This window comes from Papaver somniferum, chromosome 9 (genome assembly GCF_003573695.1).
Source record: "Papaver somniferum cultivar HN1 chromosome 9, ASM357369v1, whole genome shotgun sequence".
Lineage (NCBI taxonomy): Eukaryota > Viridiplantae > Streptophyta > Magnoliopsida > Ranunculales > Papaveraceae > Papaver > Papaver somniferum.
In genome coordinates this window covers 139,400,221-139,419,659 of record NC_039366.1, presented here as the reverse complement: position 1 = coordinate 139,419,659, position 19,439 = coordinate 139,400,221, and the positions used below count along the sequence as shown (strand labels likewise).

The following is a 19,439-nucleotide window of genomic DNA, read 5'->3' as shown; positions in this document are numbered from 1 at the left end:
CTTTACACATGTGTAGATACACTTTACACTCTTATCACATGTCTTTTTTTGTTATCAGTGCTAGGATTGTGCCTTTGACAGCTAGATTGACATCTCCATTTTGCTGTGAGCTTAAACTGTCTTGCACATGTCACATTTGATGGAATCTGAGCTCATATTTTGACCTAGAACTTTGTAGGTACGTTCTAAGCAAACCTTCACGAGACTTCAACTCGTCCACTAGGGACACTTAGTGGTTTAAAAGGCTTAGTGCATACGCTAAATGCATTCGAGAGACCAGCGACAGTGGTATAGTTAGGATTTCCTTAGTTTTGTTTTACTTGAGGACAAGTAAATTCAGGTTTGGGGGTATTTGATGAGTGCTAAAAAGTGCATATTTTTATATATTTTTCTTGGCATTTAACTCATCTTTTGTGCATTAATTCTACATTTTATCCCATATTCTGTATTTTCATTGTTTTCAAGAATAAATATTGTTATTAACTAATTTTGCATTTTTAGGTACCAAATAAAGTTTGGATGACTCGCGGAGCGAAAAGAGCAGAAAAGTACTGAAAAGCCGGGAAGAATTACGCAAGGAAGCCGCAAAGAATGGAGCACACGTCCAAAAAGCTAGGAATGGGCTCAAGAAGGAAGAATTGTTCTTAAAGAAGATATGGGCTTGACATACCCAAGGCCCAAAACCCTTACCCAAACCCATTTTCTATATCCATAACCGCCTCCATTCTCAGCCGTTAGATGGGACTACATCGAAATCCTACGGTCGCTCCTTCGTAGAGCATCAAAATCTGAAGTCTCTGCAAAACACCACAGCGCTTAAATTCCAAGCCTTCAGATTAGATTGTATTTGAATCCAACGGTCGCTCCTATGCCTGTGCATCAAAATTAGATACTCCCGCTTTACACTACAGTACCTAACATCATCTAGCACCGTTGACTTTGTTGTATTTCACAATCCAACGGTCGAAGTGATTCATCTCTCATACCACCGTTAGATCTACCAACCATCTTCGTATCCAACGTCTTTCACACGCTGATCATCAGATTCTTCTGTTCCGCCTCACACCGAAAAGACCTAACCCTATACCCTAAAATCTATCGACTTCTCTTTCATTTCCTTCTTCTTCTTCTCTTTCTCTCCACCTCCTCTCTGCAACACCCATTCCACCACCATACCTCTGCCACAACCACCAAAATCCATCATGGCTCTCACCAATCGAAACCCATCATTATCCTACCCTTCTACCTACCTATTTCACCATTCTCTCTTCCTTTTCAGAAACCCTAGAGGAGAGATTAGTGAAATATGTCGAGCTAGAAAGAGAAATTGAAGGCATGGGAAGGAGCAGAGAAGGGAGAAGAAGCATGGGTTGAAGACGGACTCGTCTTATCACGTTTGGTAAGTTCGAAAATCAAAACCCTAGTCTACTGTCAATTTGGGGGTTTTTTGTATATGAACCCTAATTCTGTTGAGAGAGAATTGGGAGGAGGAGAGTGAGTGAAATAGGGTAAGTAATTAAACCATTCCCATAATTTGTCGAAACCCTAGGTCCACTGTGTATTTTGGGAATTTGGGAAAAACAGGGTCTGAACCCAAATTGGGATTTTTGGGTATAAATAGAACTGATGTAAGTGTTGTTGGGTATGCCTGGATTAGCCAGTGTGTCACCCAAGAGCACTGGAATAGCCAGTGTCTCAAGGGTTAGTGTTTAATTTGCAACTATCTTTATGTTTATTCCATTACTCTTATTTAGTTTCAATTCAGTTCATGTTTTTGTTTTATGTCTTCTGTGTTTGTTTATGATCAGTTCAATGCTCTGTTTAGTAATTGTTTTGTTTTTGTTGCTGTTATGTGAGCTCACATGTGTATGTGTATAGCTAGGCTGAGATGATGCCTTAAGTCACTGTTAGTGGTGGAATGCTAGGTTATAATTCATGTAAATTGAGTTGATTGAGTAATGGAGGAATTTAGTGCTCAACTGTGCTTGTGATTGATTGTGCTGTCAAAAGACAGTCAATGCTAGGAGTAAACAGTTGAGCAAGCTTCTTATCCTTCCATTCCATTTATGTATGCCCTGGAACATAGGCAGGCTTGAACCTTCACCTAGCTCCATTAGGGACAGGGATTTAACATAGAATTACACTATCTGGCTAGGTCACAAGGTGGATTCATAACCTAGTTGTGTTGTTTCTCTGTTTTGTATCTGTAATTTTGCTCCCCTGCCATTGCCCTTGGCTTAGGCCTTGGTTCCATTGTTCTTGTTTAGTTTCATTGTTCTGTCACCTGTTTTGTGTTTTGTATTTGTATCTGTTTTCTTGTGTTTTTTGTTTTATCATCCATTGTCTCATTATTTCACTACCATCTTCATTGCCATTGTAAATTTGCATCCTTTTGCCCTGTGTTGCTTCCATGTATATACCATTGTCACTTTTTCTTTGTACATGTCATTGTAAATGCCATCCTTGGTCCTGTGTGATTTAGTGCCCTGTCTGCCTAGAGCCTGCTTTACCTTGTCTGCCTGAACAGCTCCTGCTCTCCCTTTCCCTGCTGAGCACCTGCCCTTTGCACTGCTGCTGCTGCAACTGAGCTTGGCTCAGCTAAGACCAAAGTTTATTTCAAGGCCCAGCCACAGTTCAGGTTAAGGCCTAAGGCCCAGTTCACTGTTACCAAGCCCAGTTCACATCAAAAGACCAAAAGCCCATAAGTTCACAGTCAATCCAAAAGCCCACTGAGCCCAAAACCATTTCATTGTCACAAAACCCACTAAGCCCAAAGCACAATTAGAAGCCCAATAGCAATTTAGGAACCCAAAATAGCTAAACACTACAAAACACCCCCAGTCTCTGTGGATCGACCCGTACTTGCACGAGCTACAACCGACGACCGTGCACTTGCGGTATTACTGTAGGCCCGTTTCATTTCACTTCAATTTTATACGCTTTTCCGGGTCCACCAAGTTTTTGGCGCCGCTGCCGGGGATTGGTGCTGTGTTTTTCTTGTAGTTTTATTAGCTATTTTTGCATTTCACTGCATAGCATTTGCATCTGCATCTGCTTCACTTCATTTGATGTTGGTCCTGCTGTTCTGAACCAGTTTTTCCTCTGCTGGGACGCCACCAAGGAAAAGAACCAAAGCCAAACTGGGTTTTTGCAACAATATCAGAGCAGCTGGGCTGTGCTTAAAAGGTAACCCATTTAAGAGAACCCGAATTGTGGGCTTCCAATTTTTAATTGTGGGCTTGTAATATTAAAGCCAATTTTTGGGCTTTTTATTTTCTGTTGGGTTTGTAATTAATTTTTGTGGGCTTGTTTGTTTAATTTGTGGGCTTGTATTTAATTTTTGTGAGCTTGTTTAATTTGGACTTGTATTTTGTATTCTGGGTTTTTAAACCCAGCTGAGCTTGTAACCGATCACGCTAGGTTAACTCGTTAGTGGGCCGAGTACCCAAATTCTAGGCCGAGATTTTGGACTCAGTTTCACCAAACGTTTTCAAACCAGCTGAGCCAAAGCAAACACAAAACCAAACAGTGGGCTTGCTCCCATTCAAAAACCAAATTTTATTTTCTTTTTTAAAAAAAATAAAAATAAAAAAAAAAATATTAAAAATTAAAAATTGAAAGAAAAAAAAACATAAAAAATGGAGCTCATTTACCTTGAAATGTTGACTCTTGTGCAAATATGTAATTATTAGGAGTCTTAGTCTAGATATTTAGGCACCCTGATTCTAGCACAATTCACATAGTGATAAGAAATTTGCACGCGCACGATCTACCAATACATGTATGGCCTCGATCTTCAAGGTGTTTGATAGGAAGTCACGATTGCCAATCACTTTAGAATACTGAACGAAACTTGACTAGCTTGTTCTTTGGTTGGTTGGGATAGAAGGTGGAGGTTACATTAAGAAAGACAACCATCGAATTTAACTGGGTGCATCAAAAAGGGCTACCTCTTGCAAAGTGTCATGTAATTTTTTGTTTCTTTTTGTTATGTATCAAAAGAGCTACCATATGTAAAAATCAATTTCAAGTTCTTGTGCAAAAAAAAAAATAAAAAAAAAAATATATATATATATCAGAAAAATACAAAAAAAATCAAGTATTTATCAATTCCATTCTCTCTTGTTCCAAAAATAAAAAGAGAGTAGTCAATGTAAATAAGAGTCATGTAAATAGTCATTTTGTTGTTTCTTTGTAATAAGCAAGGAGGGTGTATGCCATTGATGTACAACGCGAGTAATAGTGAAACACCTCCAACTCATTCACAATTCTCGTAAAGTCCGGACAGCTAGCTAGATTTCGACCTTGGTTCTTAGCCTGAGAAACTATCTCTTGGTGATTAGTAGTCATAACTTCAGATCTTTCTTTACACATGTGTAGATACACTTTACACTCTTATCACATGTCCTTATTTGTTATCAGTGCTAGGATTGTGCCTTCGATAGCTAGATTGACATCTCCATTTTGCTGTGAGCTTAACTGACTTGCACATGTCACATTTGATGGAATCTGAGCTTATATTTTGACCTAGAACTTTGTAGGTACGTTCTAAGCAAACCTTCACGAGACTTCACTCGTCCACTAGGGACACTTAGTGGTTTAAAAGGCTTAGTGCATACGCTAAATGCATTCGAGAGACCAGCGACAGTGGTATAGGTAGGATTTCCTTAGTTTTGTTTTACTTGAGGACAAGTAAAATTCATGTTTGGGGGTATTTGATGAGTCCTAAAAAGTGCATATTTCTATATCTTTTTGTTGGCATTTAACTCATCTTTTGTGCATTAATTCTACATTTTATCCCATATTCTGTATTTTCTTTGTTTTCAAGAATAAATATTTTTATTAACTAATTTTGCATTTTTAGGTAATAAATAAAGTTTGGATGAATAGCGGAGCGAAAAGAGCAGAAAAGTAGTGAAAAGCCGGGAGGAATTACACAAGGAAGCCGCGAAGAATGTTGTGCACAAGACCAAAAGGCTAGAAGTGGGCTTGAAGAGGAAGAATTGTTCTTAAACAAGATATGGGCTTGGCATACCCAAGGCCCAAAACCCTCACCCAAACCCATTACCAATATCCATACCCGCATTCATCTTCAGCCGTCAGATTGGATCATCTCAGCATCCTACGGTCGCTTCATCGTCGTGCATCGAAGTCTGAAGCTCCTGTCAAACACTACAACACCTAACTCCATCTTGAGCCGTCAGTTTTGTTGTATCAGGCATCCGACGGTTGCTCCACATCCATTCACATCACGTCATTGGATCTTTCCCTCATCCTATCATCCTACGGATTCCCCTCACAAATCATCAAAATCCGCTACACCCGACCAACACTCTAGTACCTAATGCTTATACCTTAACCAAACATACCCTCCATCATTCCCATCGACTTCTTCTCCCCCATTCCTCTGCAGAAACACCTTCTCCCTCGCCAGTTCCATTAGCACCACCATACCTCTGCCACAACCACCAAAATCCATCATGGCTCTCACCAATCGAAACCCATCATTATCCTACCCTTCTACCTACCTATTTCACCATTCTCTCTTCCTTTTCAGAAACCCTAGAGGAGAGATTAGTGAAATATGTCGAGCTAGAAAGAGAAATTGAAGGCATGGGAAGGAGCAGAGAAGGGAGAAGAAGCATGGGTTGAAGACGGACTCGTCTTATCACGTTTGGTAAGTTCGAAAATCAAAACCCTAGTCTACTGTCAATTTGGGGGTTTTTTGTATATGAACCCTAATTCTGTTGAGAGAGAATTGGGAGGAGGAGAGTGAGTGAAATAGGGTAAGTAATTAAACCATTCCCCTAATTTGTCGAAACCCTAGGTCCACTGTGTATTTTGGGAATTTGGGGAAAACAGGGTCTGAACCCAAATTGGGATTTTTGGGTATAAATAGAACTGATGTAAGTGTTGTTGGTTATGCCTGGATTAGCCAGTGTGTCACCCAAGAGCACTGGAATAGCCAGTGTCTCAAGGGTTAGTGTTTAATTTGCAACTATCTTTATGTTTATTCCATTACTCTTATTTAGTTTCAATTCAGTTCATGTTTTTGTTTTATGTCTTCTGTGTTTGTTTATGATCAGTTCAATGCTCTGTTTAGTAATTGTTTTGTTTTTGTTGCTGTTATGTGAGCTCACATGTGTATGTGTATATCTAGGCTGAGATGATGCCTTAAGTCACTGTTAGTGGTGGAATGCTAGGTTATAATTCATGTAAATTGAGTTGATTGAGTAATGGAGGAATTTAGTGCTCAACTGTGCTTGTGATTGATTGTGCTGTCAAAAGACAGTCAATGCTAGGATTAAACAGTTGAGCAAGCTTCTTCTCCTTCCATTCCATTTATGTATACCCTGGAACATAGGCAGGCTTGAACCTTCCACTAGCTCCATTAGGGACAGGGATTTAACATAGAATTACACTATCTGGCTAGGTCACAAGGTGGATTCATAACCTAGTTGTGTTGTTTCTCTGTTTTGTATCTGTAATTTTGCTCCCCTGCCATTGCCCTTGGCTTAGGCCTTGGTTCCATTGTTCTTGTTTAGTTTCATTGTTCTGTCACCTGTTTTGTGTTTTGTATTTGTATCTGTTTTCTTGTGTTTTTTGTTTTATCATCCATTGTCTCATTATTTCACTACCATCTTCATTGCCATTGTAAATTTGCATCCTTTTTCCCTGTGTTGCTTCCATGTATATACCATTGTCACTTTTTCTTTGTACATGTCATTGTAAATGCCATCCTTGGTCCTGTGTGATTTAGTGCCCTGTCTGCCTAGAGCCTGCTTCACCTTGTCTGCCTGAACAGCTCCTGCTCTCCCTTTCCCTGCTGAGCACCTGCCCTTTGCACTGCTGCTGCTGCAACTGAGCTTGGCTCAGCTAAGACCAAAGTTTAGTTCAAGGCCCAGCCACAGTTCAGGTTAAGGCCTAAGGCCCAGTTCACTGTTACCAAGCCCAGTTCACATCAAAAGACCAAAAGCCCATAAGTTCACAGTCAATCCAAAAGCCCACTGAGCCCAAAACCATTTCATTGTTACAAAAACCCACTGAGCCCAAAACCATTTCATTGTTACAAAAACCCACTAAGCCCAAAGCACAATTAGAAGCCCAATAGCAATTTAGAGCCCAAATAGCTAGAAACTCCAAACACCCCCAGTCTCTGTGGATCGACCCGTACTTGCACGAGCTACAACTGACGACCGTGCACTTGCGGTATTACTGTAGGCCCGCGTTTTTATTTCGCTTCAATTTTATACGCTTTCCCAGTCCCACCACCATGCCAGCCACATCTCCGCGCCAAGGCATGCCAACCATGCCATCCGCACCACTGTGCCAATAGCAAACCATGCCAGCCACATCTCCGCGCCAAGGGATGCCAACCATGCTAGCCGCACCACTGTGCCAATGGAAAATCATGCCAGCCACATCTCCGCGCCAACGCATGCCGACCATGCCAGCCACACCACTATGCCAATGGCAAACCATGCCAGCCACATCTCCGCGCCAAGGAATGCCGACCATGCCAGCCGCACCACTGTGCCAATGGCAAATCATGCTAGCCACATCTCCGCGCCAAGGCATGCCAACCACACCATCCGCACCATTGTGCCGATGGCAAACCATGCCAGCCACATCTCCGCGCCAAGGCATGCCAAACATGCCAGCCGCACCACTGTGCCAATGGCAAACCATGCCAGCCACATCTACCGCGCCAAGGCATGCCAACCATGCTAGCCGCACCATGCGCCAATGGCATGCCAAACCCTTGGCCCCACCATGCCAAGCCAACTGCACCTTTCCTTGGCCCCACCATGCCAAGCCGTCAGTGCCAAACTCTTGGCCCCACTATGCCAAGCCGTCCGCACCATTTTACCTTGGCCTCACCATGCCAAGCCAACCGCACCTTTCCTTGGCCCCACCATGCCAAGCCAAAAACACCTTGCCTTGGCCCCAACATGCCAAGTCGTCCGTGCAAAACCCTTGGCCCCACTATGCCAAGCTGTCCGCGCCGTTTTCCTTGGCCCCACCATGTCGGCCTTCCCTATGTGGCTACCAAAACAAAGGTGTGCGACGATCAACGACCACCCTTCAATCCTAGATGCAAATCCTAGCCGTCCTAGGTCGCCAAACAACGCATGGTAACCTTTGGCCCAAAACCCTAGTTTTGGCCACGCCAAGGCATGCCATGCCACACGTGCTAATGGCATGCCAACCACCTTTCCGCGCAATACCATGCTGGCCTTCCCTATGCAGCTACCAAAACGAAGGCCTGCAACAATCAACGACCACTTTTTCATCTAAGGTGAAGATCTTAGCCGTCCAAGGTTACCATCTAACACATGACAACCTTTGGCCTAGTTTGCTCGCGCCTAAACAAAGACTAAACCCTAGATTTTGGCCGATCCTAAACTAGGCCATATTAAAGCCATACTAATCATGCTTTCAATGCCACTGGCTACCAAACGAAGGGTTGCAATAATCAACGGCTACCTTTCCTCTTAAGATGCAAAATCTCGACCGTCAAAGGTCACCACCGAGCCGTCAAGTCTCCCAAGATCAACTTTCCAGACAACAACAACGTGCTACATGTTTTCCACGAAAACACTCGAGACATCAACGCATGTCGCAAACTGGGGGATGCTCATTGGGTATTGGTTTGGCGGTTTACAGCGTGCGGCGTACACTACGCCCGTTATAAGAAAGTGTCATAAGGATGAGGCGGTTAGTAAATACAGGGAGTAATGGTGAAACGCTCTCTTTTATGGAACATCAATTCTAGGCGTTACCGGTTACCACCTCTTCCGATTTACTCACCCGTTTTCTATTTCTTAATGAGACCAGAGTACGTTTCACTTTGACTTGTAGAAATAGGCATTACCTATTTCCACCGAACAACAAGTTCAGTTCAGGAGAACAACACTCAGAAAATATTTGCTAGCTTTCCATCTGTTAGCTTCCCACTTTCTGATACAAATCGTGAAACAACTACTCTTCCAGAATCAACTATTCTGGTCTCAACACTCTCTTCGCTTCCCTCCCCAAAACCAACCCTTCTCCTTCATTTTGTGACCGAAGCAAGTCTGGAACGACCATTTCTTGGTTTAGGACGGATTTGTATAGATTGATCTCTCGAATCTAAAGTACTCCCTTGCAGTACATTGTTTAGGGTTTAAACTCGTTTCTCACCCACACACCCGAAATTACCAAAATCAGCAGAAATCGTTTTCACCCTCAAACAATAACTATTGGTGGATATAAGCATTGTTATGTTAACAGATATATGTATAAGTCCTATTCCTTGAACCGAAGTTTGCGAACTTTATTGATAAAGAGAACCGGAGTAGTGCGTGAGCTCAGTCCGCGAATTCAGTCCGTGAACCCAGTCCGCAAACTGGCGGAAGTTCTCGAGCCGAAAATTTCTGCTGGAGTTTGTGAACTCCATCCGGGAACTTAATTCTTCGAACCCAGTCCACGAACTTGAGTAGGTTATATCTAAAAATGATTGTTCTTGAACTCATCTTTATTAAACTAAGGAATGTTTTTGCAAACCGTGGTTATAAAGTTCATGAACCGATTCGAGTGAATCAAATAGTTTTTGCTTCGATTGTGCCTTGTGTAGTTACATAAAGATCTAAGCAATTGAACAACTCTCTAACTAGTTCATTTGAGTCATTTGGACTAGTTATGGTGAAGAAGAATATGGTTGATATGAAAGTAATCATATGGCTAACTTTTTGGTTAAATATTGTTGAACTAATTAATGTACAAGTTTGGGTACGGTTACACAAGCCTAGAAACGTGCATTTCATTTGTATGTAACAAGATAGTTTTCGGTCTAACGGTTGAAATATATTAGCTTGAATCTAATCAGGTTTTTCATCTAACGGTGAATATTGAATGCTTTGTTACCAAGCTAACATTGATTGCAAAACCTGATTTAAAATACTATATAAGGGAGAACTCTAGCAACTGGAAAACCAAATCCCCACACCTTCCGTGTGATACTAGTTGCATAAGCCAGAGTCGATTGTCCTTTAAACCTTTGGTTTTCTTCTTCTAAAACCAGGTTAACGACTTAAAGACTTCATTGGGATTGTGAAGCCAGACCGATACTACTTTCTTGTAGTTGTGTGATCTGACCTTGCTGTTTCTATCGTACGAGTACAATTGTAATAATTGGCTTGAGATTTCTATCTCCGATAGGCAAGATAAAAAGTAATCACAACACTTCGTCTCATCGTTTGTGATTCCACAATATCTTTTTTCGCTGCGTCGATTAAGATTATTGTGAGGTGATTGATAATACTAAGCTGTTCTTCGGGAATATAACTCTGGTATTATTGATTGGTTCATGTTCACCTTGATTTATCAAAATACGGAACAAAACTCATAAGTTTATTCGTGGGAGACGGATTTATTATTACCGTAGACTTTGATGTGTGATACAAATTTGTTTATTAAAGTCTTCGACTTTGGGACGTAGCAACTCTTAGTTATGGGTGAGATCAGCTAAGGGAATCAAGTGCGTAGTATCCTGTTGGGATCAGAGACGTAATGAGCGCAACTGTACCTTGGATCAGTGTGAGATTGATTGGGGTTCAACTACGGTCCATAACGAAGTTAATTTGGAGTAGGCTAGTGTCTGTAGCGTCTTAATACAGTGTGTGTTCAATCTGGACTATGTCCCGGGGTTTTTCTGCATTTTCGGTTTCCTCGTTAACAAAATTCTGGTGTCTGTGTTATTTCTATTTCCGCATTATATTTGTTTATATAATTGAAATATCACAGGTTGTGCGTTAGGTTCAATCAATTAGAATATCCGACCTTTTGGGTTGTTGATTTAAATTGATTGACACTTGGATATTGGTCTTTGGTACCATCCAAGTTATTTCTCTTTGATAAAGACTCGCAGATTTCTATTTGCTTGAGTAAAGATCAAATCGAGAGATTGAGATATAAACTCTTTGATATGCTTTTCTCTAGATTGAGCCTGACTGTCTTGTTGATTCTCTAGAAAGTATATTGTAGTTTGTCCATACAGATTGCTAATCGAAATATTGGGTGTGGTTGTTGTACCCCCTCTTTTTCACTTATGAAAATTGGAAGCAACTAGCAGAAGTTGCTTTGAAGTGGACGCAACTAGCACAAATTGCTTCCATAAGTGGACGCAACTTTATACAAGTTGACTCCAAAAAATTATATTTTACCCCTTTGAGATATTTGTACAAGATCAACAAAAATGAAGGATATTTATAACATTCCCACTATCTTTTTACGGTCTATCTGAAATTAATATCTACAATAGGAGTCAAAACTCCAGCAAAATTTATCACTTTGAAAAATTACAGAAAACATCTATCCATATACAAAAGTAATTTTTACAAAAGATATTAGGTGGTTTCGGAGAAAAAAGATCAACTTTTTATTGTTGTTTTTGTTGGTGTTTTTCATGTTCTTATTGAGGCGTTCAAGTCTATTTTGGACGGATATGGGTGTTTCACAACACGAAAAGTGTGTTACATGAATCATGCTACTCACTGAACGCTTCATTAAAAGAGTGGAAAATAAAAAAAGAAGATCATTTTTACGAACTTTAGCAAACTTTACATGCCCATCACCTAAGCGCCAACCTCTCTCGTCTATTCAAAAGCACGAGCAAAACGTATGAGTTGATTAGAAGGTACATATCTTAGAAAATGGGACTTTATAACTCTTCACAAGGCTTTAGCTGGTATGAACGTTAAGAAAACCGAGCTTCCTAATAAAGCTTTATTATATAAGCTTGTTTGGAGAATGTTAGAAGACAACCAGATGCACCTTGGTATATAATTTTGAAGTGCATATACTTTATCACTCTTCATTGTGTAGTTACTAGCAAAGTTTCCTGGGTATGTAGAAGCATTAGTGAAGGGCTGGAGATTATTAGGAAGCATTCATGTTAGGAAATTGGTACAAGGACAAGGATATCAATCTGCGGACAAATGAATACCAAATCTTCTGCATCCTTCTAAGTCTGGCTTTGTGTCTGCAGATAGCAAGACTGTTGATCAGCTAATAAATAGTGATGATAAAACTTGGAATGCGGACATGCCAAGATCCCTGGTTGATGACCATCAAGCTCATTCATGATATTAAAATGCCTATTGAGTTTCAGGATAAACTCAGATGGCGTTCTAGCCAAAATGGCCTTTGTACTGTAAAAAGTGCTTATATACAAGTTTCAACCAGAACTGTTTCCCTTGGAAATAATACTGGAAAGCCAACCTACCTCCAAAAATACTACATTTTGGGGGGAAATGTATTACTATCTGCCTGCAGGACAAAGATTAAAACACTTGCCCAATATTTGTAAACAGGATGTTGAATCTGTCCGGCGTTTGCTGCTGGATTCTGAAATTAGTAAAAGGATTTGGTTTGATAGTAATCAGAATTTGTCTTGAGCAGTTGCTAACAGGTACCTTCTGGATTGCATTTAATGTTAGGTTCCTATTCATGATGAGCATTTATAAACAAGCTTATTATAGGGGCGGCATGATTTATTAGAGGGACGGCATTGTGATAGTAATGTTCCTTTAGTTGGTTAGGGGATGTCCTAAAGGGGATATAAATTGACTAGATTACCCTTTTCACCTTAAATCAATCAAAATCAAATCAATTTTTTTTTAAACCTAATGAATCAGAAAAAATCAAATCAGTTTTTTTCATCATCTTCTTCATCTTCTCTTCTCCTCCATCAACCGTAACCTCCATTAAAACTGAAAATTTCATCGTCTTCGATTAATCGACGATTCGAAAAATGTTTGGAAAAATCCAGTTAGGGTTTAGTTTATCGTGTTGGATTTAAGTTAATTTTGTATCAAAAATTAGGGTTTTGTATGAAAATTGAAATTGAAATTTCTGGTTGCATGTGAGTTACGGTTGGTAATAACTCAAATACGAACCGTAACTGTAGATTGGGTTGATGTTACGGTTGGTTTTAACTCAAATACCAACCGTAAGTTCTTAGTTTTGAGAAATATGTTCAGTTACAGTTTGTATTTGCATCATATTTATCAACCGTAATTGAGTTGCGGTTTGTTACTCCCATACCAACCGTAAATAATCCCGTGTCTTAAGAATTTATCAAATAATGATTTACGGTTCAAAAGTTAAGTTGACACACCAACCGTAGGATAGTTACGGTTGGTCTCGATTCATTAGTTACCAACCGTAATTTAGTTACGGTTGTTGTCCAAATTTAATTACCAACCGTAACTGGTTTTACAATTGGATCTTCCCCAAATTTAACCAGTTACGGTTGGTATTCGATAACTTACGAACCGTAACTAAGAGTTACGGTTGGTCACGAGCAAAATTGCAACCGTAAGTTCTTCTGAAAATTTAAAAGTTTTGATTTTGTTACGTACTTTAGATAATTTTGAACGAAAAAAAGCTAATGTGAACTAATTTAGAAGTATACCGGGTCACTGGAATCACTCATTTTGGTTGAGTGAATCAAAATCTAGGGTTTCACAAATATCACAAAAGTTTTTCTTTTTCTTCTCCTCTAAACTTTTTTTTAACTCTAAAAATCTGATTTTGTTTTGATTTTGAGTTAATATAAGTGAAATTAATCATTAACACTAAACTTGATTATCATCACTAAACTAGGTTATCAATAATGAGGGTTAATTTGTCATTTCCAATTTTCTTTTGATAAGGGACACCTTGAATGATCATGTAATGACCCTTTTTGTCCTATTATAATGCCGCCCTAAAACATGCCGCCCTTATAATAAGATTGTTTATATATGTCGCTGCCTTTGATGGTTTTATAGTACGACACATTTGGAAACTAAGGTGTACCGTAGTCATTGATAATGTGAAATCGCAAAAGACAGGGTTTCCTTGACTCTAGTCAGTACCGCCATCTTTTCGAAGTTTTTTTTTTTTTTTCCGAACTTTTTTTCCCCCTAAAATCGTTGACTCGGGTTCAGTAACCAATAAACGGATTATAGGTTTCTTTCGTTTTCAGTCTCCGATCTCCATCCATTACCCTTTCTCCTTCTTCTTTCTCTAGAGAGCAAAGCAGTGCCGAGAGCTCTGCAACTTGGAAGATATCTTCGTTGTATTTCTTTAACTAAAACTAATTTGTGTTGTCTTTTTCTAGTTGATCAAACTTCATTTTCTTCCTCCTCCTCACCTACTCACTCTTACAGATTTCTCAACCTTCTTTATATAACAGAAGAAACTTCTCATCATAACACCACCACCACCTCATCACCATCATCACAACCCAAACCAACCGTAATCAAAATGAATAAAAACAGAAAAAGAGCACCGCCGGTTATAAGCTGGGAAAAATGTTGGAAAAATGAGTTATTTAATAAATGATTTTTTGGTCTTGGTGTGGTTTGATCTCATGACCTAAAGGTCTAAGGATACTCACTCATTTTTAAGTGAATGAAATGGAACCTTTAGTCCCACATTGCGGAAAACTAAAGAAGTGTTCCACTATATTACCATGTTCTCATGGATATGTTGTAAAACAATGTGGGTGGATCGCGTGGAGCGAAAAATACATGTTTCAACCCATGCCCATGCGCGTGCCAAGCACCAAGTCCGTGTCTACTTGAAATTATTTTTTAAAACACACAAGCGACCATTTATAGGTCTACTTTTCTTCATCTTCTTGCTTTTATTTTCGTGCGACGTTTTACTTCCATCCCCGTTGCTGAGTTTAAGAGTGGGTAACTTGTATTGTGCTAATACAAGTTATATCGGGCAGTCTTATCATGAACACATCTTCGCACGTTGGGGTTTAGCATTATTTTAGAGTATACCCACGAACTAATGTGTTAAGGACAGTTTGTTGAACCTATGATTCTGCCCTCATCAATTTGTTCGTGGTAGAGTTGTTTGATACGGTTCTTTATATTTATTGTTTGATACATCGGACGTTTCTTCTATTGTTGCAAGACTCCAACAAGAAATAGTCGATTTTCTCAAAATTCTTTGTACGGTAAAACAGGATTCAGGCATTATAAGCTGGGAGAAATAGTCTGTTTTAGTTTTAAACTCACTTCCGCCATTGGATTCTTAACTCGAACTTCTGAGGCAGGCGCAGTTATTTTGGCGCTGCATCGCCGGTTAGCCATGGGAGAGAGGATCGTGTTTGAAGAAAAAGAGCTAGAAGAGATTTTAGAAGCTATAGAGGCACAAGGAACAGTAAGGAGAGCTAGAAGAGATTTCAGGCTGCTGGCATTGTAGTTTGTACCAGCAGCTGTCTATCGCCCACAACCTGTTTGCATGAAGTACCAGAAAAATCCTCCTCATGTTTACATTCGCACCAGTTCGTATAAGCCTTCTTCACCACTTGTCCGCATCAACATAGTGCACCTAATCAATTTGTTAATCACCAGCAGCCTTGGTTCACTGCATTGAAGCGGATGCAGGGGATGTATCGGAATGAACGAAAACGCGTTTCATTTAAAGCGCGTCCATTTAGAGTATGTTTCATTTAAGGCGCATTTCATCTAAAGCTGCATTTAAAAGAGCCGAGAATATTAGAGATTTGTTTCTTAATAAATGTATGAACCAGGTATAAAAATAGGATTCATCAGGGATTGAAATAGCACTCTCACCTTCACAAGGCTTGCAGATTATTTAGTCTAGAACCAATGTTATTATACCAAAAACTGATAAAAATCTGGTGTTTGAGGCTAACTTCGAGGTTGATTTCAATGTACTATTTTTTGTGACCTTCTTGATCATTCTATTTCAACTGATTAGGTTAAAACGCTTCAAATTATGAGGAATCCAAGGCACCGAACCAATCAGAGAGCTTATAAGTATCAAGAGCAACAAAGGTAATATCGATTATATCAGTGTTTCTTTGTTTGGATGGTTGTTGAATGTTTAATATTATGATAATATCACTGCATTCATATTCACCAGGGTACCTGAATGTTTTGAAGACAATGATGAATATTCATTTTCAGAAGAAGATCAATTTTCCTGTGATTGTAGTAGTTGTGCTGCGGGTAGATGGCGTGATTGGATAGCGAAGGAACGGAACTCGGATGATTGGATGTCGGTAGATTCCTCTGACGATGAAACAAATAACTCCCTCCCATCACTTTTTGAAGTGAAACACCGCTATCAAGTGCTTAACCAGAAACAAACATCCATGGATACAATTGAAGACCAGGAAGGAACTCAAAAAAGTTTAAATTCCTCCATAGAAGACATTCTCAATGACAAATTGGTAGAAGATGAATGTGACTGGAATGTGTATCATGGTAAATATGTCAAGAAACAAATGAAGATCAGGAAGGGTCTTTCTATTTATAACCTGGCTGTATACAGAAGTGGGTTGATTCATGGTGTAATGATGAAAGACAGGCCAGTGGAAGTTCGTCTTATGACAATGAGATTTCGATTATAAATACAGATGGTTTCTTTAGAAGTAATAGAAAAGCAGGATATGGAGTTGTTGTACGTAGTCGTTCTGGTGTGCCATTAGTTGGTTCTGCTGGAGTTTATACTCATGGAAAACCAGTTTCAGCATTTTATCATGAGTTGCAAGGAATAAATAGAGGTTTAGAGCTTGCGATAAAGTATGGGCTTCGTCAAAAAGTCGTGGTTTGTTGTTCTTCTTATCTTGCTGCTGATCTTGCCGAATCAAGGTTTCGTTGTACCTGTGCTGGTAGATACCATAATTCAACATTCCGCATTGTTTGCAAGATATGTACTAAAGGTTATATTCCTGAATGTAGTGAGGAAGATTTTGAACTACTGATGTATCCTCTCATTCAGGAAATCTTGGATAATTCCTATATGTTTTCTTTTACCGTTTATGACATTAAAAGAAGACAGAATAGAGCTGCAGATTATCTTGCAAAACTTCAGTTAAACAATGAGGAGATAAACCCGCGAGAGTTTCCGCAGGAACTGAAAGCCATTCTTTACGATGATGCACAAGGCGGTGATTTGAGGCCCATCATTCAGCGTGAAAGGGCATGGTGGCTGCAGAATCAGTAATGGATTTAAACCAGCTTGATTAGTTGATTAATCATTCACATGCTTATTAGCAAAGCATCTTCTGGGTTATGAGGTACATATTTTGTTTGAGTAATTGACATTAAAGACGGAAGAAGCATATATTTCACCAGCCATTTTACATTTGAATTTGTCATTTCATTTGATAACCGGTCTGCTCAATAGAAATTTGGTCCAGATCAGATGTATTGCAGACATTTGAAAGAAATTTCTACTTTAAGCAAAATATGGAGTCAAAAACAAATGGGAAGGTACTCTGAGCATTTTATTTTATTTTATTTCCGTAAAAATAGCATTTAGCCTTTTGATGTGCCTACCAGCTTTATCTTTAGCTGGGTTTAGTTTTAACGTACATTTGTGTGACCATGTAAATATCCCCTATGCTCTGTCAGGCCTTCCAGGGTTTACATGTGATAACTCCAAAAGTTATTTGGTCTTTCTAACATATCATGTACTTTCTCCACGGTGTTGCTTAGGGCTGTCAGCAGATTCATTGATATAACTTGGCTTATTCAAATTTGAACTAAGAGGATAGCCAATAAAACACCACGAGCTTCTGCAGCAACCAAAGGAAGGCCTTGATCGAGGAGAAGGGAGTTACTGCCACATAAATCAAGTTTCATTGCTATTTATTCTAGCCACAGCAGCAGCAGAATAAGGTGGATTCATGGCACCATCATCATTGATCTTGTTAATATTCGGTGGCGGTGGGTTCCAGAACGGAGTCGGACTCTTCTGCACATAAAGCTGGTTACTGGTGACAGCGAGAGGCTCACTGCAATAAAGGTTAGCCGAGAAATTTTCTTGCTGGAGGGTGGTTTCAGTGTTTGGGCTCGTTTTTTTTTTTGAAGACCAGACTATTTCTTGCTTTCCATAAACTCCAGATCAAGCAAGATCCAATGCTAAAGGATCTGCCATGATCTTGGATTGAAGCCATTGAGCTATAACTCTCCTCTTACAGTCAACGTCTGAATGTTGCAGAAACTCTGACCCGAATTGGATGTGTAAGAAATGGGTAACAGGGTTAAGAGGAAGCTGCAGCTCATATAACTGGTGGAGTTGATATTGAACTGATTATGAAAAGAATGAAGGTTGTTTTGTTGTTGTGAAGCTGAGAAGTTAAAGTTGTAAGTTGAATTACCAGGAATGAAGAGGATTTAGACTCTGTTGAAGAATGTAGAAGATGAGTTGAGAGTTATATCTCAAGGGGGTGAAGTTCAAGTCACAGGTGAAGAACATGAAGAACTGATAATCAGGCCCGGTTCTGAGGCGGTGCTCCTTGTGCTACCACACAGGGCGGGAAAAATATGTCAGAGAATTGAGAGTGTTCACTAACAACTAATCACTCAATTTCTTTAGTTGTGCGTTGTAAATATATGTTAGGTAGTGGATCATGTGACTCATCATAATCCTCTATTAAGATACATGGTCAGTGGAAGTTTATATCTTTACTAATACTCGGTCCATATAGTTGGCGCGTCATATAGACTTCACTAAACTACAATAATAGATCGGAGCAACCTTTTTTGTTTGAGTTTCCTTGTTGAGCCTTTTTCTTGTTTTAAATTTAGGTATGTCCAGAAGTATTCAGAGCGGGGAAAACAAAATCGCAGGTCCTAAAATGGAAGAGGAATTGGATGGGGCTATCTGCTTCCATCTATTTATGAACGTAGCTTAGTCCTCAAATTTTCCTTCTTAAACAATTGTTAAAATTTGTTTGTTTTCATTTTTGATGGAAAATTCCTGATTTATTTCAACGCTGTATAGTAGATTTTTAGGAAAACATATAACTATATGTGTAGAAAAAAAGAATTGCGTAGAAGGGCGTTCAGTGTTCTTTGGCACAAGGTCGTCGAGATGTCAGAGACGGGCCCTGCTGATAATGTTCATTATGCAGAGAATGCATGAATCTATTGAGAGGAACTGAAGATATTGATGTTTTTGATTGAAGACTTGTTAGAAATGAAGATGGAAGTTAGAGATGTAGCTTATGGAACTGTGTATAACTAGAAATGCATTTTTGGTATAAGTTTGTGTTGTGTTTTGTTATATGAAATAGAATAGAAGTTTGGCTTAGGCATTTAGGATGTTAGTCATCTCAGTCAGCTTAGCTGACTCAGTTTATCTGACTGAGTTGAATCGGTGTAACTTACTGAGCTACAGATCCTAACCTGAGTTGGCTCAGTTGACTTGACCTTGACCATTTACCTTGGACTTGACCTTTGACTGGACGTTGACTGTTAGTTGAACCGTTTGACCGTTAATTGACTCTGGTGGACTTGACCTTAGACATATGGGATGGTTGATGGACTTGGGCTTAGGTTTAGTTTTCCTATTTTGATGTATTAGACCCGTACGGTCTGATTTAGTCTTCGGCTCCTTCTACAAAGTTGTAGATATTC

General features: G+C 39.5%; 1 protein-coding gene across 1 annotated transcript; it reads left to right on the top strand.

The window, feature by feature from the left end:
• Positions 1-14,977: 14,977 nt before the first annotated feature.
• Positions 14,978-18,571, top strand: LOC113309541. The gene is made up of 4 exons (XM_026557973.1): positions 14,978-15,485; positions 15,769-15,845; positions 15,934-17,823; positions 18,019-18,571. Exons 1-3 carry the CDS (start codon positions 15,426-15,428, stop codon positions 16,421-16,423), a joined length of 627 nt encoding a protein of 208 aa, XP_026413758.1. The 5' UTR covers positions 14,978-15,425; the 3' UTR covers positions 16,424-17,823; positions 18,019-18,571.
• Positions 18,572-19,439: the final 868 nt, after the last annotated feature.